Here is a 23299-nt window from a genome sequence, read left to right as displayed (position 1 = left end):
AAGGCAACTTCTCAGAGTATGAGGTTTCTTTTATTTCTAGCTCCCCTGTCCTACCCATCTCTGCCTGCCTTCTCTACCTCCTTCTTCCTCCTTTCCTCCAAATTGCAGATACCAAGCAAGTGGAAATCCATGCAGGCCATGAACAGGATTGGAACTGTCGTCCCTCCTGATAGCTCCAGGGAGGGCCTTCTACCCTCACGTTATCTTGTGTCTCTGTGCAATCTGTCAGTGAGGATCTTGTACTTCTGTGTTACTTCATCAATCCTGGCAGCTATACAGAAAAAGAAACACAAACAGCAAAGTGAGTTCAAGGCTTGCAAGCTTGAAAGAGGCAGAAGCTGGCAGTCCATACAAGACTCCCCCGTCTTCCTACCAGAGCCCCTGTCCTCCCTATTCTGCTCAGGCTCTCCCTGGGCATGACCAGGTAGGTGGTAATGGGACTACTCCCACCTGGTCTTTAAGGGGCTTGGAGCTTGGGGGTCCAACTTCTACCATGACCCAGAAACACGGATCAGGGAACTGCTATGGGAGACCCTTGACTGGTGGTAAGTCTGCAGCTTAGGGGTCTCGGACTGAGTCACACTGACTAGGACAGTGTCAAGGCTCAGGCCAGGCCACCTCAAAGCCCAGGAGTTGCTCTGGTTTTGATGGTGAGTTGTTTTAATCAGATACCAGTATATGCACACAGTAACAAAACCAGCAACACAGAACTGCTCTAAGGCAAAAACAGATCTATTGCTTTTCCTACCAGTTTGATTACCCTCTCTGTCTTCTCATGAGGAAAAAGAAGGCTCATAACCCATGCTGCCTGTCCCCTCTCTTCCACAATCTTCCACAATCCCACTGTTAGCTATACTTTGCCTTTTACATGTCAAGGTTATCAACAGTGACATGAGTACAGTGATAGCCCCAATTTGTCATGTTTCCCCTCACAAGCATAGCTCTGGAGCTTAGGACTCATGGGAGCATGCCCACCCTGAACAGCACCATAAGGATCCTTCCCCGTTTGCTGTATTTCCAGTGGTATCCTAGTTGGAGAGCTTCCCTGTGGCAAACTGTGTCCCTTTGCAGATGGCACTTTGCTGGGTTCTGCCTTGCCCTTCCTTTGTGGCATTTGCCTTTATCAATCCCTGGAGTGTGGCCAGATTCTAGACCCTTGGCCTCACCCTATCCTGGTGGAAAGCCTGCTTTACCCTCACAGGTGGACTTCAACAGTTCTCGGCCTCCAGGTGTGCTCCTGAGACCACATACTGGATTAGTCTCTTGAAGTTTTGGCCTATATCAGGGTGGGTTCTGGACTGAGTCCTTTGGGTTCCCCCCTGCTCTGGACTTGAAATGAGGAGCCCCACCTGCTTCATTTCTGTTTCTGTGGATCCAGTTTCTATGTCCTGTAGCTTGTACTTACTCTACCATCTCACTTCTCTGTTCCTAGAGACTCACTGCCTTATGTGTCTTCTGGTCTTTCGTCTCACCTGGGCTTTCAGTTATCCAGGCACATTGCCTGTCACATTGTTTGAAAGTTCTCCAAGCACAATTTCCTGTATATGCAGGTCTTCTCTCTTCATTATACTGGTCCTCTGTACCCTACCCTGCCCTACCCTGGAGCGCCTCTGGTGTTAAGATGTGGAGCCTGGGTAAAAAGTACTCCCCACCATGCTGGTCAGAGATTCAGAGATTTTTTTTTCCTGTGAAAGGGTCATGAAGAAGAGTTCCATGGAGAGCAGGGATGGTTGACAGGATGATTTGGCTTCAGGAAGAAGCAGTAAGGCCAGCCCTCATCATATGAAGCCTCAGAAGCAAGGAAGCAGACTTCATATCAGAAGCTGATTTGCTTTTCACTGCCATTGTTTTCTCCACAGGAGACCAAGTCACCTATGTGTTCTCTATAGAGTGCTGCTTTTCTGGGGCAGCTGCTAGGCCTTAAGATCACAGTGGTCAGTTGGTTAGCTCCACCATCACAGCATCGGGCCCCACTACTCCCTTGGGCTGTTGTCACTCGGCTGTTCTGTAGGCCTGACAATTTGTTCCCTTTTGCTGTCTCTCTTCCACACCTGTTAATCGTTCTTGTCATTTGTGTCCTCTCCCATTCTCAGCTCTGGCAGGGTCACTTTGTCCTCTAAATATGTTGGTATTGTTACAGTCACCCATTCACACAATGCCATAAGCCAGAAGGCACAGAGCCTTTCACATGAGCTTCTTATTTGATACTCCAGGACATGTCACCAACAGGACTCAGCTACAGCATCCAGATCAGTGAAAGGGAAAATGACACAGAAGCAGACCCCTCCCAAGTAAGGGGAAGGTAGTTTCTCATAAAGGCCAAAACCCATAATGGACCAGGTAGAAAACAGGCAGTCAAAGGTTAAAGTGGCTTTGGAGTGGATTTGATACTGGTCCTTTTCTCTGGGCATGTCTAGTGCCCAAGAATTTGTCTCAAAGCAAATCAGGAATCTGTACTGGCAAGAGCTGAGTCAGGAGCCCATCCCTGCTCTACTCACCATCTCCACATCACTGAGGCCACTGGGAACCAAAGCATGGGGTGGGAGTGCCTAGCTCCTACCGCCAAGCTTGCTACCAGTGATAGCATGCCCTACTCACCAGTGAGCGGGCATACTGTTAAGGCTATTAATGATCATTATTGCAGTAATGATAGCATAGATTATGAACAATTTACTAATAGTAATTATATGGACTGTAGTAAGAGCCACAGTGACACTGGTGACTAGGGTAAATACATTTATACATATACATACATATACTATAATACATTTTAAGATGGAGGATCCTCTTGCAGCTCAGTAAATAAGAAGAGACTCCCAAGTGTCTATTTACATGTGGCAGGTGTGTACCAGGGCAGAACATAGAAATAAGGTCAGCAGTCATAGAGAATCACAAGCAGGGCCTGGTTGTACAAGCCTATAGTGCCAGCTACTGGAGAAGATGAGGAAGGAGTATCACAAGTTCAAGGCCAGCCTGAGAAATTTAGTGAGACCCTTTCTCTAGTACAGGTAGGGAAAAGTCTCCAAAGAGATGGCATAAAGGCTATGATCTAAGGCCACTACTTGAGGAAAAATCAGTAAAAATAGTTATAGTCAAGTGCTTTACTTTCTGCTCACTGAAACAGTTGAGAAAAATAATACACTAATCAAAACGCTTGGAAGGAAAGGCTGGGAAATAAAGGCTTGGGGGTGAACAGTCCACAGGGTGCCTAAAAGGACCGAAAAAGCCCAGCACTGTGAAAATGCCCAGGAGAATCCAAAGAAGGCTCTGAGTCCTCCTCCTGGCTGATCCTGAGACTCTGAGCCAACAAGAAGTGGAAAAGAAGGAAACGCTGTCAACTGCTTAGCTGTTGGTGAACAACAAGAATCTAGAAAGTCAAGACCTCCAAAATGGGTGTTAAACCTACAGGAGTTCACACGAAGACATGACCGAAATGCCAAAAGCCAGAAACAAGCAGAAAACCAAAAGGAAGTGAAGAGACCTATTACATACAAGAGTCTTTAACAAGAATACAAGTTGGTTTCATATCAGAAGCTATGAAGGCCAAATGACAGTGGGATGATACAGTCAAAGTATGGAAGAACTGCCATCCAAGAGCAAAGGGCCAAATGATCCTTCAAAAATGAAGGAGAAAATCAGATGCCTCTGAAAACATTTTTGTGCAGTGGATGGTGGTTAAAACAGAAACTCACAACTAGTCAAAGTGCTGTGGAGTGCTAACTCACAAATGGAAAATCAAAACATCAAGGAAAAGGAGGTGGAAAGACTGTAAGAGCCAGAGGTTAGGAAGTACTCAAGCAAAACAGTGTCTTCTGAACATGACAGGGATGATGCACTCATGACTCACAGTGGCTGTGATTGCTTACACAAACTCAAGCCTGTTGACATTCTAGCATGAAGCTGGAGTAGCTCACAAGCCCCCACCCCTAGTGATGGAGCTATTGACAGCTGATAGATGTTAGAGTAATGCTAGGCAGTTTTCTTTAAAAAATATGCCCCCCGGTAGGTCAACCATGCTCCAGTGAATGGCCCCACACCCAAAAGTATATATATATGCACAGCACAAATTAGCCTTGGTGGGATTTATTTTTGAAGTGGACATTAAGTTAGGAGAAGAGTAGGGATGAATCTGGAAGACATTAAGGGTAAGAGTGAGGATTGGATATGATCAAAATACATGTCTAATATTCTCAGAGAATAAAAATATTACATTGAATTTTTTAATGAAGGAGAAAGTAAAGAAGGTATTCTAAGATCAACAAAAACTGAGGGAATTTGTCACTGGTGGACCTTCCCTACAAAGTATGAACATCATCTAAAAATCACTAGATAGTGATTATCAGCCTACATCAATAAGGAACTTGAAAGTCAGGTCTGTGATTCATATCTGGAATTCTAGCACTTGGGAGGCAGAGGCAGGAGATTTGCTGGATATTTGAGGCCAACCTCATCAGTATAGTGAATTTCAGACCATCTAAGGCTATAGAGTAAGACTTTGTCTTAAACAAAACAAACACCAATAAAAGTAAAAAGACAGACAAATGACAACTAACATAAATATATTTTTGTTTGTAATTTTCTTCTAATTTTGAATGCAATTGCATGAATCAGTAATTATAAATCTATGTTGATGGGCATAGAATACATGAAACTTCAATCTAAATTTAAAAATAACTTGTGAAAGGACAAAGAAATTCTATTAAAGCACAACTTTTGTGTACTATTGAAATTAACTTGGCACCAGAGTGTTTTAGGTCATTAGCTATAATCCTAAAGGCAAGTGGTGAGAAAATGAATATTTTAGAAAACATTTATATGACCCAGCAATTCTGCTTTAGACCCAAGAGAATCAAAAACATGTTCAAACAAAAAAAAAATCTAGCAGCATTATTCATAACAGTTAAAATGAAGGAACAACCTGTATGTCTCTTGATAGATGAATAAACAAAAATATTTTACATATTAATTATAGCCATACAGCAACCATACAAAAGAATGCAGCACATGGATGAACCTTGAAACAATTGTGCTCTGTGAAAAAGGGCAGGCAAAAGGTCACACACTGTTCAATTCCATTATAAGAAAAATGTCCAGAAAAGACAAGGCTATAGAAAAAGACAGTAGATCAGTGTTTGTCATGGGCTGGAGTTTGGGGAAAAACGGAAGAGAGATTGCTAATTTTTTTCCTTTCTTTTTTTTTCTTTGAGACAGGGTCTCATTTTATGTAGCTCCAGCTCTCCTAAAACTCACTATGTAGACCAAGCTAACCTTGAAGTCACAGAAATCCACCTACCTCTGCCTCACAAGTGCTGGGATTTAAAGGTGTATGTCATTACATCCAGCTTCTGGTACAGTAATTCTTTTGGGGATAATAAAAATATTCTAGGAGCTAGAGAGATGGCTCAGAGGTTAAAAGCACTTGTTGCTCTTCCAGAGGGCCTGGGTTTAATTCCCAGCACCTACAAGACAGCTCACAATTGTCTATAACCCTAGTTACTGGGGATTTGATGGCCTCAGTAGGCACTGCATCCACATTGTACACAAATATACATGCAGACAAAACATCCATATACATAAAATAAAAATAAATAAATAAATATTTAAAAAATATTCCAGACTTAGCCATGATGGTTGTGCAACTGTATGAACTGTATGAGTATCCTTTTAAAAAAAACTAGATTGTTCACTGCTGAAAGAGTGAATTTTATGTTATGTGGATTATAGTTCAGTAAAGCTGCTATTAAAATAGGGTTTATTTTTTTTTAAAGATTTATTTATTTATTATGTATACAGTGTTCTGTCTGCATATACACTTGCAGGTCAGAAGAGGGCACCAGATCTCATTACAGATGGTTGTGAGCCACCATGTGGTTGCTAGGAATTGAACTCATGACCTCTGGAAGAACAGCCAGTGCTCTCAACCTCTGAGCCATCTCTCCAGCCCTAAAATAGGGTTTATAAGCCGGGCACTGTGGCTCACATCTTTAATCCCATCACTCGGCAGGCAGAGGAAGGAGGATTTCTATGAGTTCAAAGTCAGCCTGGTCTACAGAGAGAGTTCTAGGACAGCCTAGGCTACACAGAGAAACTCTGTCTCGAAAATAAAATAGGGCTTAGGTGCAACTCATTTGTACAGCATATATAAAGCCTAGATTTAAGCTCCAGTGAAGGGAGAAGAGAAAAAGAAAAACTATTTTTACCTTATGGGTTTATTTTTTGTCATTTGTTTTCTTATCTCTACAGTGCAAAGGCAGAAAAAAAGAGAAACAGACTAGAATAGAGAGGTCAGAGACTCACACATGTAGTACTAATATTTGATGACTAACAGAAGTGATGGGTTTATAGACCAATGGGGAAAAGAGTGCATTTCCATTAAGTGCTACTGGGACAGATGTGTATTTATATAGAATAGAATGAAACTGTACTCCCATCTCATGCTATAATCTGGGAAGATTACTAACCTAACCACAGAAGTGAATGCTATAAAGCCTACTCCTTGTCAGAGTAGGAATGCTATCTACAATAAATACAAAAGATGCTTTCCATAAAGGAATTATGGCTACATCTGACTACATGCAAATTGTGCAAATGACCACACACAAGTTATGAAAAGATAAGTCACATTGTGGAGGAAGATATGCATCCTACACAGAGCATTCAAAGACCTCTATGTACCATATATAAAACAAGCTATAAATCAATGAGAAAACAACAAGTTTTTACAAGTGAGACTTCAACAGGCATTTCACAAAAAGGAAAGCTTAAATGATCAATAAATGTATGCAAATGTGCAACTCTGTAAGTACTCACTAAGATACAGAATAAACATGCAGCAAAATGCTGTTACACGTGTCCTACATATCATCAGCTACCAAGCCAAGTCATGGCTGGTGCTGATGGGGATGTGCAGCTATGGGACATCAAATGGGGAGCGGGCAATGTGGCAGGATGGAGTAACACTACTCCCAGGAAGACATCTTGGAGAAACTGGCACATGTCTACACAGGGAGATATGTTCAAAAATTCTCAGAGCCGTGGTATCTGTAAAAATCTCAAATTGACTGGGTATGGAGGCTGATGTTTTTCATCCCAACACTCAGGAGGCTGAAACAGGTGGATTGCTTGTGAGTCTGAGGCCAGCCTAAGCTATATAGTAAATTCTAGGTGAACATGAGCTACAATGTCAGGCCTTCTCTCAAAAACAAACAAATAAACAAAAAAAACCCTCAAATGAAACAAGTCCTTAAGTCCGGAAAGAGTGGGATGAAGACTTAGAGCAGCATGTGCTGGCTAGTTTTATGTCAACTTGACACAAACTAGAGTCATTTGGGAAGTTTGGAACCTCTATTGAGAAAATGACCCCACCAAATGGATTGATGATTGATGTGGGCCCAGTTCACTATAGGTGGTACTACCCCTGGGCTGGTGGTCCTGGGTACTATAAGAAAGCAGGCTAACTAAACCTGTAAGCATTATATCTCCATGGCCTCTGCATCAGTTCCTGCCTCCAGGTTCCTGTCTTGAGTTCCTGCCCTGACTTCCCACAGTTCTCTGACAGTGGTGTGAAACTATAAGATAAAATGCTAAGACTAATAGAAGTGGTGGAGAGGGTGCGTGAACTAGCCTTCCCCTGTACTCGGATTGGTGACTACCTTAATTGTCATCATAGAACCTACATCCAGTGACTGATGGGAGCAGATGCAGAGACCCACAGCCAAGCACTTGGCCAAGCTCCTGGAGTTTAGTTGAAGAGAGGGAGGAAGGATTATAAGAGCGAGTGGGGACAAGAACATGATGAGAAAATCCATAGAGATAGGTGACCCAAGCTAGTGGGAGCTCATGGACTCTGGACTGACAGCTGGGGAATCTGCATGGGACCGAACTAGATCCTCTGAATGTGGGTGAAAGTTCCCTGGCTTGACGTGCCTGTGGGTTCCCTGGCAATGGGGACCAGGACTTATCCCGGGTACAGGAACTGGATTTTAGAGCCCATTCCCTATGGTGCGATGCCTTACTCAGCTGTGATGCAAGGAGGAAGGGCTAGGTCTGGCCCCAACTTGGTATGCCAGCCTGTGCTGACTACCCAAGGGAGGCCTTGCCCTCTATGGGGAAGGGATGGGAGTGTAATGGGGGTAGGTGTTGTGGGGGAGCGGGAGAATCTTGGAGGCAGAACAGGGGTTGGTATGTAAAAGGAAAGAAAAAAAATTTTAATAAAAAAAAAGATAAAATAAACCCTTTCCTCCCCAAGTTACTTACAGTCATAATGTTTTATCATAGCAATAGAAACTCAAAGACATGGGGTAAGATGTAGCACTATATAGCAGGATCAACAAACCAAGATTGACTGCCTATTTTCATAGATGAAATTTTACTGAAACACAGCCACATTCATTAATGGAGGACCAGGCATGGTATTGCAGGCCTTTCATCTCAGTACTCAGAAGGCTGAGGCAAGAGAATTACCTGGACTATATAGAAAGAACTTGCCTCAAAAAAAAGTACAAAAACAAAACAAACTTAGGGAGGAAGGGTATAATTAAAATTAAATTCAGATACAACTTTACTCCTATCTAATAGCAATAATATAAAAAGAAAGAAAATGAAAATAGGTTAAAGAATAGCAAGAAACGGATGAAAATTCTCATACCCAGGACCTGTGGTTATCTGACTGTGGTTCATTTCTTTTAGTTTTACCTCTACACATCTCTGAGTTATTCCAATTTCCTGTCAGGAATTCTGAAAGCATTTTTTCCAAGAGAAAGAAAACAAGCATTAAAATAAAAAACTAAGCATCCAGTCTCCTAAGGACTGGCCTGGTACAGAAAGAAGTGGCCCTGCCATGGAGCATACTTGGGTTAAGTAGGCAGGAACAACTGCCCCTCAGCCCCAGGCACTTACCTAGGCTTATCCCAGAGTTGTTGCTGCCCCAACAGTTCGGTTCTCCTTGCTGCCTCCTTGCTGCTTCCATAGCTTCAGCAGAAGTGTCTGCAATCTCCATGACTGCTCTCAACAACTGCCAAGACGGAGAAGACATGCAGGCATCAGTGAGGCTAGTCTGACCTAGAGATGACATCTGTTGCTTCCAACCCAAGCTTATACTGAAGCCCCAAAAGACAGCCAACAGAAAGAGAACTCTCAGGTGGAGAGTTGCCCTTCAAACCTAAGTCTCCTCCTTCCTGGCTCAGTGGTGACTCCACACTATTACATTACTCTCACAGCCCTCAGTTCTTAGTAACATGTTAGCATTCACTGCATGCTGTGCCAGCCTGAGCAAAGCAAATGGCAGGGTGGGAAAAGAAACGTCCTACCAAATAGTACCTCTGTGATGAAAGCTTCCCACTATTGGGAGAGTCTCATGAGAGGTTGGGAAGTCTTGGGTTTTCTTGTCATAACCTAAAATCAGCATCAGGGCACTGTGAGCCAAAGTCAGTTGTACACATTGCAACTACAGTAATGAGAATTAAGTCCATCTGCTAAGCCTGGCCTCTGAGAACCTGAAATACAGGAGAGTCAAGCAAGTCACATTCACTCAATGGCTTAGCCACATACCCAACTGCCTCCTATCTTGTTTGTCTGTCTGGCCTAGTACTCAGTCAGACACAAGATCAGAGGTAGCACGGCATCTGTGGGCATGTGAAAACAACACAAGCATAGAAACCAGGACCAGGACACCATACTGAGTCAAGTAGAACCCAATGCAGGCAATGCATGTACCTCCCTAGGGGTACAAGAGGTAAGAATGGAAATCTCCTAAGTCAGGGGGCGTCTCTTGGAGACAGTGTCCACATCAGCTCTCATCACCTTCCCAAGGTACCAGAAATGTTGTCCTCACCTGACAAAGGTCCCAAGACCCAGAGTACTACCATATGATTGGTTGAGAAGCCCAGGCCAAGTCCTCTCAAGCTCTTTCCCAGGCCCTACACCTGACATCAGAGGCTGCCAAGGTCCTGAGCTCAAGCCTAGTGGGCATGTGCTCTTGACATGCTGGGCAGCACAGAGATATGGAGGTGTCTTACTTGGCCACAGGAAGCCAGAGTCTGATAGACAGCTTGGATGATGGGCCCACTTGGGTGCAGGCTGGGTAGTGGGCGCTGGCAGCACTCTCCCAGCTCATCATCATAGACTTGCAGGAAGGCCAAGATGAGCTGGTAGAAGTCGGAGACGACCAGACGAAGCTTCTGGTCTATGGTACTAGTATCAGTCCCAGCTTTACGATGTGCAAAGCACTGCAAAACCAAGGGTAACAGTCAATTGAGGCTGCCCTGCCTAGCCAGCCTGGGCTGATGCCAGCCTACATAACACAAATTGACATAACATAGCACACTGACAAAGAAGAAAGTCTCCATAAAGGAGGAGATAGAGTGTGAATGGAGCCTCAACTCTGAGGCTAATGTTTGCACAGGCCTCAATCTTCATAGCTAAATATCTAGCCTGGCTAACAGATGCCAGTAGGGCTGAACTTGAGAAGACATGTGAAGGTGTACATTCAGGCCTAGTGCACAGCTGCCATCTGAAATACATTCTTTCCTTTCATGCTAGGACCCTCAGCACCTACCTCCATACTCTTGTGGCATCTCACTGAAGCCTCACAGCACACCATGCTGAAGGGGACACCACTTGCCCTAGAACTCAGCAGGGCCTGTTCCCCAAGTCCCAAAGTCCCCAGAGCTGGTGCCCTTCACCTGGTCTCGGAGTGTCTGAAGATTAGTAGCACTCTCCTGCAGCTGCCTGGCCAGATCTGCCACTTTTTCTCCCTCTGACTTGGCAGAGGGGCCAGCCCTGCAGGGGAAAAAAAGGGAGGAACACTGTCAGCTCTCTGCTACTGCTGCTGTAGGCAATAGACCACTGTAAAGTCTGCCTTAGTGAACAGAAGCAAGTTGGGGTGATACTAGGTAGAGCCCTCCTGGAGACCTACTTTGGCAGGTCATCACATTGCTTATTGAGAGAGGATTGCATGTCCAGGGGCCATGGGTCATTCTCAGGCTTCAAGATCGCCCACAGGTTGGGGCTGGAGAAGAGCTCCCCCAGCAATGCCTCATTCTTCTCTGTGGTGTCTTCAAGGTGTTCCTTCAGGCTGCAAAAACAGGACAGACACTGAGTATACTGTTATCAGCAGAAGCACTGGTGCAGCAGTCCCAAAATGGGGAGCTCCACTGCCTACAACCCTCCCAGCCTCTGCTTGCTTTGACCTCTCTGATGTCCTCATACCTGCAGACATCCAGGTGTTAATTCCCCTCCTATATATATAGATTAGTTCCCCCAAGGTCTACAGTGCAGGGATCTCAGGTCATGACCCAATATCCTAGAGACACAGCTACCCTTTGCTGGGCCACTGCCTGACCTCTGTCCAGCCAGCCCAACACCCAAGACAGTGACTAGGGGGAGCTGTCGCAATTTATCAGTCCTATAATTCATGGACCAATTATGTGGCTACTGTCACCATAGGGGGACAGAGAGACCCCAGATGAAGATACATTCCCTCACCACCCTACCATCTCCATATCTAAGACCAAGACTAGCTGTCAAGGTCACCTGCCTGTGTCACTGACACCTTTACCTAGAATTACTGGAGCATCCAGTGGCCAGGCTCCTCATCATATCCAGCAACTGGTCCATGAACTGCAGCTGCTTCTGGGGACACTTGCGGCCCTGGCAGGGAAAGTCACACACATTTGCCACTAGACCCAGGCCGGGCCTAGACAGTTGTTCCAGGTGCCCAATCCTATGCTGCCCTTGTTGTGGCCAATGGCAAGAGGCCTGGCCAGACAGTTCCTCTTCCCTGTCCCTGACCCTTGCTGGTAGCCTCTTGAACTGGCTCAGCATGTCAAAACATATTACACTGTGAGTTTGTCACAAAGCCAGAGAGGAAGGCTTATTCAATGGGTGGGTAGCATGCAGCAGAGCCTACTAAAGCAGAATAGAGCTCACAGGAATCTGGTGGTGGCCTATTCATCAGGGACACCTCCAAGTAAACATCTGGTATCCTCAGCCAATCCACCCTGGCCAAGAATGGCAGAGGCCAACAGGCACAGCATGAGGCCTAGAAGTGGCCTGTTCTCCAGCAGGGGCCTAGACTTTCCATCAGGAAGGCTACAGGCTTCTGTGCAGCAACTCATGCAGGGCTGACCAGGTCTCCTACCTGCCTATCTGCCCAGGTGATGCAGGGAGCTACCCAGTGAAGAGTCTAAGGCTTGCCTTCTTCTAGAAAGTCAATGATTCCCTAGGAGCAGGCACTCTCTTAGAGGCCATGACCGTTCCACAAATTCCTGTGAAAACAAGAACCAAGCAAGGCCTATCCCTTAAGTGTACCTTCTTACCACCCTGGCCTGGCACACACTGTTCTGAGGAAAAATAATCAAAGAGTCACTCGATCACTATTACCAGCCTTACAAAATCCCCTTCAACAAAAACAAGAACTGAAAGCCAGTAGTGAATGCAGATGCTGAAGGGAAAGGGCCAAACAGCCCCTGGTGAGGAGTAGTCTCAGGGGGAGCACAGTTCCAAGATTCACTGCCACCTCCAAGAGTGAGTTAGCAAGACCCACTCCAACGCCCCCAACTCATGTCTTCAACCTGACACTGGCTTCTGAGACATTTTTATTTTTTTGTTGACTCAGTCTCCCCATTTGCCGAAGAAACACACCTGCAAGAGCAGTATGAGGCAAAAGATAGTACACTGCTTAAATTGGAGACAGCCCAGACAAAAACACAAGTGTGGCTGTCATTTGGTCAGTGGCCTGGGACACTGAGCCTATCATTCCCACTTAGAAGAAAGCTGGCTCCATTACCTCCCACTGTCAAATGCCCTCGAATGGTTGTGTAGCCTGCTTAGCTTCATCATCACAGACTTCCCCCATGTAGTCCTGGTCCATGTCTCCCTATGAGCTCTCTAAAGCCACAAACAACTGGATATGATAAGATAAAAAGAGAGATTATGGAATCTACTTTTAAAAAGGAACTACTTGTTTTAAATAAGATAAGTAATGAAAATGTTTTGGTCTGAGTTTATCAGATGTTACTGGACTGGACATTGTTAATATATATAATGGAGTTTTTTGTCTGAATCTGTCAAATGTTAATGGACTAGACATCATTAATGTAATTTTGTCTGTATATATTGTATATACTTATTAGTTTTTCTTGTATTAGTTATAAGCTTTTTTAATTTTAGACAAAAAGAGAGGAAATGTGGTGGTATTGTGTTCCCCAAAATATTGTGTACTCTAATAAATTTATCTGGGGTCAGAGAACAGACAGCCACTAGATACAAAGGCTAGAAAATGGTGGCACTCACACCTTTAATCCTAGCATTCCAGAGATAGAAAGCCCTCTGGATCTCTGTGAGTTCAAGGCCACATTGGAAATGGCTAAGCATGGTGACACACACCTTTAATCCCAGAAAGCCAGCCTTTAATCCCAGGGAGTGGTGGTAGAAAACAGAAAGATATATAAGGCGTGAGGACCAGAAACTAGAAGATTTGGCTGGTTAAGCATGTGGCTGGTTAAGCATTGAGGCTTTTAAGCAGCAGTTCAGGTGAGAGCCATTGGGATGAGGACGCAGAAGCTTCCAGTCTGGGGAAACAGGACCAGCTGAGGAAATGGCAAGGTGAGATAGCTGTGGCTTGTTCTGTCTCTCTGATCTTCCAGCATTGACCCCAATAACTAGCCTCAGGTTTGATTTTATTAATAAGAACTTTTAAAATTCCTGCTACAAACAACCCTTCTGGATGACCAGGATCCAGCCCTTACAAGACCCTAGGGTTAGCCTCCAGCAGGCTGGTCTGTGGCCACCTTACCAAAACCCATCACTATACTATACCCTATCTGTCTCTTCTCTGCCTCCCAGCAAAGGGCAAGAACCAAAAATCACACTCTGGGATGATCTGGAGATATGGCAAAGTATGAGTCTTTGTGAATTCATTCTTCAGACCTTCCCAGAGTATGACTGTTGGGTCTTGTCCCTGCCTCTACCTTACTATATCAGCAAACCCAGTGGGTCTGGCTGAATCCAGCCACTCCTCCCCTTTCCCACTGCCATTCAAGCTATCATTTCACATGCCTGGCCACTGCTGTAACCTGACAACAGGTCCCTCAAGGTCCACTCTACCCACTCCATCTTCACACATTAGCCATAGCTGTTACTGTCGGACTAAATAGAAACCCCCATTCCTCAGTTCCAAGTTCCCTAGGCCACCACCCTATACACACTAAACCCTTCTCTGGCCTACAAAGGCCATCATATCTTCCCAATTTGTTCTAGCTCCTTCCCTTGTTTTCATTCTGCTCTAACCTAATCAGCCTTCTAACAGTTGTCTGAACACATCAAGCACAGACCACCCACCCCTGGTCCTTTGACTTGCTGTTCTCCTAGATGTTCTTTTTTCATTAGGCTACACTGTTTTTTGTTTATTTGTTAAAATTTAATTCAGTCCATGAATTTTAAAGTGTATAGTACAGTGATTGTTAGGATAGTCAAAGAGCCAAGTAGCCATCATCATAGTCAATTTTTAAAAATTTACTTACTTATGATGTGTCTGGCTGTTTTGCCTGCATGCATATCTGTGTGCTACATGTGTGAAGCACCCAATTCCAGTTTCAAGGGCTACAATGGAATTACAAGTGGTTGTGAGCCATCATGTGGAGGCTAGGACTCTAACCCTATCCCTTGGAAGAGCAGCAAGTACTCAAACCACTGAACCATCTTTCCATCACCATAGTCACATTTTAGAAACATCTCTAGAACCCCCAAAACAAACGCTAAACTAAAAGTCATTTCTTATTTTTTCTTCTTATTGACCAGTCCCTAGCAATGACTATGCACCTATCTTTCTTTGTGGATTCACCTCTTTTGAACAGTCTACATTCAATGAATCTTGCAATATGTGACCTTTTATTATAAACTTATATTACCTTTTATTATCTGACTGCTTTTCACTTAGCATAAACATCCTCAAAGATCATCTACATTGTCACATGTAGCTGTAACATCTTCTTTTAAAAAAATTATCTCACCAGTTGATGGGTATTGGGGGTATTCCTATTTCTGAGCCACTAAGACACATCTATGAACATTCACAGTGAATTCTGGTACACATGTGTTAACTATCTTCTACAGTAGCTGCACTATTTTGTGTTTCTACTAGCAATGTATGAGGGTTCCTATCTCCCCATCCCTGTCAGCCTGTATTATTTTCCTTCTAACTCTAGACATCATGGTATGAGTGGAGCATGCCATTGCAGTTCTAATTTTCATTGCTCTTGTGATCAGTGATAAAAAGCATCTTTCCATGAGTCTCTTACTAGCTTTTCCTCTCTGCCCTTTTGCTATTGAATCAGTCATGCAAATGACTTGTAGCTAGAGGATAGAAAAGGCCTTTCCTGGGGAACTGAAAGCCTTGGAGATATGGCATAGAGGAAAGAGATGGGGAAAACGACTCCACAAATCAGTTTCAGAAATTCTGAGCCAGCCCTGTCTGTGCACAGCTGACTGGTTACTAAGCCAGGAGTGAAGCCAGGCCCAGGTCCCAGGTTGACCACTGGGTGGCACATGCAGGATGAATGGGAAGAAGGTGAGCTGACAGTGGAAGTTCAGGGCAGAGAGGAGGGGTGGACCTGGCTGCATAAACTAAAGCAAGCCTAGAGTCTGCTGGAACACGTGGGTTTCTACTCTCCACTAAATTTAACAAGATCCAAATAATAGCCAGCATGTCCAGAAAAAAATCCAAAATCATCTAGCACATGAAAAAACATGGAGACCTCAACTTATGTGAGAAAAGATGCTCATTAGACGCCTATACAGGGATTACAGAAAGGCAAATGAACTGACAGTTTTAAGTAGCCATCAGAAAAATGCTTGAATAAGCAGTTATGAACAAGAAACAAAAACATGAAGTATCAGCAAAGAACCAAAAGAGAAAAGAACCATATAACAACTTCAACCAGAAAACAGAATAAGAGAAGCATAGCCCACTGGATATTGGGAGATAAAGTTATACTTATCAGTGTTAGCTTACTGAGGTAACAAATGTTCCCACAGTGAGGGAGGCTGACATGGGGCCAATAGCAGGAAAGAGATGGGAATTCTCTGTTCTTGTTGTTCACATTCCCTGTGAACCTGCTCTACTTAAAAACAAACCCTCACTGGAGAGACTCGACAGCACAATGAAGTACAGCCCCACCAAAAAAGGTTCATTAGTTCCTCAAAACTGAAAACACAGAATCACTACATATCTAGCACATATCCAAGAGATATGACAATGGGGATCAAACAAAAACACAGACTGTCCACAACCCCATCATCCACAATAGTCAAAAAACTGGAAACAATTATTTGAAATTTAGACATTTTAAGGATAGGGTAGGCTTTCTCTGATTTAACTATGAGGTGAAACAGGGACCCTCAGATGAGGATTTGGGAGCCACAGTCATGACTTGGAGGCCTAGTTCTGCCATCATGTGATCTCAAGTGGAGCTAAAAAACACTGTCTGCTCAGGATGGGTGTGACAGTTACTGGAATATACTACCTATCTTGATACTATATATTACCTACCATGATACTAGCCAAGTATGACATATCAAGTGAGAACAGGTTGCACTCTGTCCTTTTGGTCATCATGAACCAGATATGTGCCTGTATTTCCATCTCCACTACAGGCCTCCCCATTCTGTCTATCTCCCACAGAGATTTCTGGCCGTGCTTAACCTGGGAATGCCAAGAGAAGTAGTCTTGCCCAGCATGCAGGCTCTGGAGCCAGAGGCCTCTCCCATCCACTCACCAACCCAGGACAAAAGCATGTACAACCTCTGCAGGAACAGAAGAAGGTCCTTTCTTACCATCAGAAGATCCTGGTCATCTGGTGCACACAACATCAGTTCATAGCCTAGCTTCACCATTTCTGTTAGAATACAAAGACCTTGTCACTACAGACACCCACCCAAAAAGAGTAGGATACAAGACATCCCAGAACTTAGAGCATATAGTATACTAAGGCTTCTCTTTCTAGATGTGTTTCCAGACCTGGAAGTGAATGAGGGAGTTACTCACTATATTCTGTATATCAGATATAGATGGCCAGTTGCCTAAGAAGCCATCAGAAATTAGAAGGCCTCCAACATGGACCATATGCCACCCTTTTAGAGACTTCATAAGGTTAATGCAAAAGGACCCATGGCTCACATTTGTCCATGTCCCAAATGTCTTTCATGGCCCATTCTCCTGACATGCCATTTTGAAGGTGAGTCTAGGCTATATTTTACAAGTAAGGAGTCTGAGGCCCCTCAAGGAACAGGGAACACCTAGCCACATCTTCCAGGGTTTTCAGCACATCTTTGTATGGCCATCTAGTATATAAACAAAGGCCAGAAAGCGTCAGGCCAGCACCAATGTTCGGGAAGTACCTTTACCCCCTCACAGGCCAGGCTATGCCTCAGCAACAGCAGAGCAGGTGCAAACCTGTATAGAACATGCTATGAAAGATTCACTGGAAGAAGTGGCAGAGCATCTGTGTGGCCCTGGAAATACTCTGCAGATGCCACTGTGCCCCCAAGGCAGCCTGCTTCAACCACAGTCCTTAAATCCTTCTGACCCTGTCTTTCTCCTCTCAACAAATCCTGTTGAGCATACCTTTCCACCCCTTCCCCAGTATCTTGCCTCAGTCACTGCAAGAGCTGTGCTGCTGCCTGGGTGTTCTTATTTTTTACTACTGTATCCCCAGGAAGCCCAATGAACCCAATAGAAAACAAAGCCTTTCTTGAAATAAAAGCCAATGGCCTTCCACGGCCTATAAGGCCTAGCAGGACCTATCCCTATCCCCTCCTGATTTCCTATACCTCATTATCCCCTCCACCCCAGCCATCTTTGTTCCCCACTCTTCCTCAAAGCTGCCAAGCATAGCCCACATCTGCTGTTCCCTTGCCTTGGATACCTACTCTCAGCCTGGCTCAGTTCCTCCCTTCTGCCATCTTCTGATAATAAGACCACCCTTCTTCCAACTCCCCCTAAGTCACCTTTCCTTTAACTGGCAGTTTACAACCCTTCTCACCACTCTACCACTGAGAAGTTTAGAGCCTTCTTTGTTCATCATCTGTGCTACCCATCATCTAACATTTAAATTACACAAGGGTGGTACAGTTAACTACTGTACCCTAGTACCTCAAACACTGCCTCACATGTCAGCCAAACTCGAGAACTAACCACTCCTTGTCCTCATTTCTTCAACTTCCACTCAGACAAGTACTCAACACATTCTGTGGAAGTGAACAAGACAAAGGCCTTCATCTTCGAAGAGGGAAGTGAGGCTGGATCTAGTGAAGTCCAAACTATGGATGGATGAGTGCAGCCTGCAGGCCAGGGCTTTCCCATATGCACCAGAGAACTCAAGTACTGCTTCCAAGCCTATGAGGGGAATCCTGACAGCAGGAAACACAGGGATGATGGCATGAAGGCCTGGTTGTTCTGAGACCCAACACCCTACTACATCCAAGAGGACAACTCTTCCCAGATAGCTGATTAGCAATGACAGTTGGTGCACAGTTTGGGGCTCAAGTCCAGCTCACCCACCCTGCAGTGCTTAGAATACACACAGGCTGATGGAAAGCTTAGCCTTTTTAAATTTTATCAATGTTTGGCCATACTACAAGGAAGGAAAAAAACTACCCTCTTACACAAATGGCATTTTTGCTCACTTTCATCTAACTTTCCCATCAGGTTAAAGAGAGTTTCTATCAAAAAAACCATCAAACTAGTAAGGTTACAAGGCGAATCACATCAAAGAGCCATCAGGGACTCATAGGAATACCATGTGGACAGAATATGCACACACACACACACACACACACACACACACACACACCAGTGAAGACAGACCTCTGATGACATCACAAAGAACCATGCTTTCTACCTCTCATTGCTATGGTGGACCTATGTACTATTTGGAAATTTTACAACTCAGTGAGACACTAAGACCAAGCTCAAAATTGTCCAGAATTTATCATCACATGCCACATTCCCATAAAGAGACCTACCCTGTATCTTCACATCCACTGCAGCTCCTTTCAGTGAACTGAACTTGTCCTGCAAGGAGGGACAGACCCTGTGGGAAAAGAGCAGTCTGTCAGGTGCCTGACTCACCACCCCTCCATACCTACTCTCTAAACAGAGAATTACCTGTACATGCTAAATGCCAGTGAGAAAAATTTCCCTCAGAAATACTCAAGGTTCACACACACACAAAGTGGTGTGTGTAGGGCTGGAGAGATGGCTCAGCAGTTAAGAGTACTGGATGCTCTTCCAGAGTTCAATTTCCATCAGTGGCATAGTGACTTACAACCTCCGGTAATGAGATCTGGTGCCCTCTTCTGGCCTACAAGCATTCATGCAGGCAGAACACTGATGGGTGCACAAGAAGGGAAGAGTGTGGCCATTTGCAGGAGACTTTGGAACCTAACAATTTGGCCTGAATGTGCACCTACTGGGTCCCATTCAGCCCTGGCATACCAGTCAGCATTTCAGCTCACTCCTTCTCAGCCTGGCCAGCTCTGATTATAAGGCCTTCCAAGGAACCATTCGGCCTCCTTGGCCAATGTGCCCTACACTTCCACAGGACTCTATTCTCTTGGAGTGAAAGCTGGCTGGGGCCAGAAACTGGCTTTCCCTTAGGTACTTTTGGAGCCTAACACATCCCTAGGCAATGACCAACACAAAAAGGAGGCCAGTGAGTATATAATGAAGGAACAATGATTACCTCTACTATTAGTCAACACCAATGCTACACTCTTCTCTTTTTTTTTTTTTTTTTTTGGTTTTTGGTTTTTTGAGACAGGGTTTTTTCTGTGTAGTTTTGGAGCCTGTCCTGGATCTCACTCTGTAGACCAGGTTGGCCTCAAACTCACAGAAATCCACTTGGCTCTGCCTCCTAAGTGCTGGGGTTAAAGGCGTGTGCCACCATCGCCCGGCTCTACACTCTTTTCAAAGAGGTCATTTTACACTTTTTTTGTTTTTTGTTTTTCAAAACAGGGTTTCTCTGCGTACCCCTGGCTGTCCTGGAACTCACTATGTAGACCAGTCTGGCCTCTAACTCTGAGATCCACCTACCTCTGCCTCCCAGATTAAGGGTGTGCACCACTGAGTTCTGCTTCATCTTACACTTTTCAAAAACCCCAATCCAATACACAGTTTAAAGGAGGGATGAGCCCACACATAGGCCCCCAGTTTGGTTTTTTTTTTTAAGTTTATTGCTACATCACCCCATCCATTCCTGCTCATGCTGTCTATGCTGCTTTTGTGCTACCCTGGCAAGACAGTTGGAGCAGTGTCTGGCCCATCATAGAAAAAGCCTTGCTGAGCTCTGCTTTAAGACACTTGAAGGCTCCTACTGTGAAAAGGTTCTGATCACTAGGTTGTGTGGCCCTGGCCTTGAGGGAGGCACACAGATAAGCATAACAATGAGGCCCTCAGTAAGCATCAGGCCTTGAGAGAGTTCCTAGCTGGGTAGAACTGGTTCCACAGAGGACAGTAAGGAAGAAGTCCTCCAACAACTTCCATTTCATTGGAAAGTCCCGTCCAGCCCTGAGCTCCATCCCTGGTTTGGCTCTGGAGCCTTGAAATACACTTTTGCCCCCTCACCAGCCTAAGGAGCTAGTCACCTTAACTAAGAGCTACGGCTGTAGGTAAAGCAGGCACCTCACAGACAGCAAAGAGTGCTTGACTATCTACAATTGTCATCACCTTGGTGATGTGTATGGCCTGGGTGGCAGTATCTGGGCCTGCTGACCCAATGTGGTAGGAAAAGACAGTGACTAAACACGACTGACTTTTTCTTCCCTGGAGCCATACTTGCCCAGGGGTGGTGCAGAGACAGGGCTGAGGCTGCCTAAGAAGCACTACCCCTAGGATATACTAAGAAAAAACCTGATTCTTTGCAAGTTGGGGTGAGGAAGAGGAACAATCTAAGAGGCTGTTTTCTGTCACTGGGTTTCTGGACAATGTCCCTCCTTGATCATCAGGTACCCACCAAGCCAACAGTAATCACAACTCAGTAAACATGGACCATATCAAATCCCAATTACAATCAAAAGCCCAGGGCTTTCATTAAAGTTCATCTTGTATTGCCAGGGCCACCTCCCCACCATCTTGGTCAAGACTCTGTACCTGGCACTGTTAAGTAACCAGCTGCTCTCCTAGAGCTGGCTGGGTTATGAAACCCTCTGAGAGGACATATTCCCATCTCCCACAGGAGACACCCCATGCATGGAAAGGGAAAGAACACAGGACATTACCGTATACACATCCATTCCAGTATGTCCAACCGGTACTTTGAGGGCTTACACAGCAGTTCCACAATTGTCTTTGGCTCTGTAATATACAGACCTTCAAGAAAGGGGCAATTTACACCCTAAGCAAGGAAAAGGAAAGTCAGAAGGAGCCTGTTATTGTAGAGTAGCAATGCATTTCTGTCAGTTTGTGCTCAGGACCGCTTCCTGACCCTTCCACACACACTACCCACCACCAAGAGCATGGTGCCAGACATAAGCACCTCCTGGTCTTGCCCAAAGTTCAAGTCCCTCCCATGTTTACCCCAAGTCCCTGTGACTTTGCTGCCCCACCACTTTTAAGTGTGTTCCCTCTATGCTCCATGGTCACAAAACCAGGAAAATGCCTAACAGTGGGTTAGCAAGACTAATATTAATTCTGACAGTGGAGGGAGACTGAAAGTGATCGCTGAGTCAGGAGATGGGAAGGAGGTTAGAGGGGGCAATGGGCCTGGGATAGCTCCCTGACTTTATAGTCATCTTCCTCACTGTTGCATGTACCTTAAGTCTCTGATCCAACACAAGGCAATGTATTGGCTGTCCCTCAAGCCCAACTCCACCCACTTATAGCTCTGTGAGATTGGGGCCTGCGACATCCATTTCTTCATATGCTCCAAGTTTTCAGCCTCAATCTATGGAGACTGCATGAACAAAGGTCCAGAACACCGACGAGGTAAGACAAACGATCCACAAGTCGCCCCCAGGGCTCTGCCAGGACCCACTACTGTAGATCCCTGTGGCGTGGTCAATTTTCACAGGAAGCTCCAGAAGGCCCTCTGAGGCAGAGCCCTGTCTGGTCTCCTATCCTAGAGTCCCTGGCTCACAGTACCTTCAGCTTCTCGAACACCTCCACAGCCTCCTTGACCACGCGGTCATCACTCACATCTTCGTAGTAGCTGTCACCAGAGCCGCAGCCAGCGGCAGTGGCCACACCCTTCTCCGCCATGTTCTCCGTTCTGAACCACAACCGGTTCACGCCCCCAAATTTACAGGCCGCAGCCGCACTGCTAACGGCACACTAGTTTCTCGGGTCTTCCCGCCCACCAGCCTGCGCGCGGCAGGGGCGGGGCCACCCGTCAGACTGGAGCGACAGAAGCCCACCCTCTTTCTCATTGAGCCTTCCTATTGGGCTGCAGATCGTCCACTGTCTGCGCGCGCCTCAGGGGACAGAGCGCAGCGAATTGGGTAGGGCGAGGACAGGACAGAGGCGGGCTGAAGGCGGGGCAGGAGGAAGTTCCGAAGTTCGGGAGAAGGCGGCGGGGAGGGAAGGTGGGGGGAAGGCAGGAGGGCGGGGGGAAGCAGGAGGAGGGGGCGGGGCAGAGGAGGGGCGTCGAGACTGAGCGAGTAGGATTTACCAAAGCCAGAGTAGCTCCTTAGCTCCTTTAGAAGGAAAAAAAAAAGCGCAGAAGTCCTAGAGGTCAGGCTCTTCCATAAGGTGGCGCTCCTGCCTTGTTCGGGTTCTCTTTGGCAGTAGTAAATGGGACTTGACGAGGAAGGCAAGCTTTGGTGGAAGAACCAAGGCCTGAGCAATACATCTCCTGGCCCAGAGTTCTATCTTGTTTCCTTTGCATACCAAGTCTGAGAGAAGGTTCTTAAATTCAAATCTGGCTCTGCCACTCACTGGCTGTATAACTTTTTTGTTTGTTTGTTTGTTTGTGTTGTGTATTCTGTTTGGGAACTCTTGAATCAGGGTTTGGCTTTATAGCCTAGGCTGACTTCAGACTTGTGATCCTCCTGCCTCAGTCTCCAGAGTGCTGTGATGACCACAGGCATGCACCATCATTCCCAGAAAACTGGATAACTTTGAACCAGTTACCTAATCTCTCTGTGCTTCCTTGCTCTCAGATAAATGTTGGATAATGAGACTGCCTACCTCATTAGTTTACTAATGAGGATGACAAGAGGCAGTAATTTCTATGAAGTTCCAAGGCATAGCCTGACAGGTTGAAAGTGCCTGTAAGTGTTCACTGTTATCACTATGCTCGGTTCC

At 45.4% G+C, this 23299-nt stretch overlaps 1 protein-coding gene across 2 annotated transcripts; it reads right to left on the bottom strand.

Annotated features, from left to right (window-relative positions):
• Positions 1-8: 8 nt before the first annotated feature.
• Haus7 (HAUS augmin like complex subunit 7) lies at positions 9-22552 on the bottom strand. 2 transcript variants are annotated; one of them, XM_006992487.4, is made up of 10 exons: positions 22139-22552; positions 21277-21392; positions 19024-19091; positions 16834-16895; positions 11558-11649; positions 10916-11074; positions 10683-10779; positions 10017-10226; positions 8899-9013; positions 9-271 (listed from the first exon to the last, which is right to left on the bottom strand). In XM_006992487.4, the coding sequence occupies exons 1-10, from the start codon at positions 22253-22255 to the stop codon at positions 201-203; spliced, it is 1107 nt and encodes a 368-aa protein (XP_006992549.1). In that variant the 5' UTR covers positions 22256-22552; the 3' UTR covers positions 9-200. The 2 variants fall into 2 exon arrangements, with proteins under 2 accessions (XP_006992549.1, XP_076418722.1); XM_076562607.1 differs by lacking the exon at positions 9-271 and adding an exon at positions 9319-9393.
• Positions 22553-23299: the final 747 nt, after the last annotated feature.

Source organism: Peromyscus maniculatus, chromosome X, assembly GCF_049852395.1.
Source record: "Peromyscus maniculatus bairdii isolate BWxNUB_F1_BW_parent chromosome X, HU_Pman_BW_mat_3.1, whole genome shotgun sequence".
NCBI classification, from domain to species: domain Eukaryota; kingdom Metazoa; phylum Chordata; class Mammalia; order Rodentia; family Cricetidae; genus Peromyscus; species Peromyscus maniculatus.
Note: the sequence above shows the minus strand (reverse complement) of the source record. Positions and strands in the feature narration are given on the sequence as shown.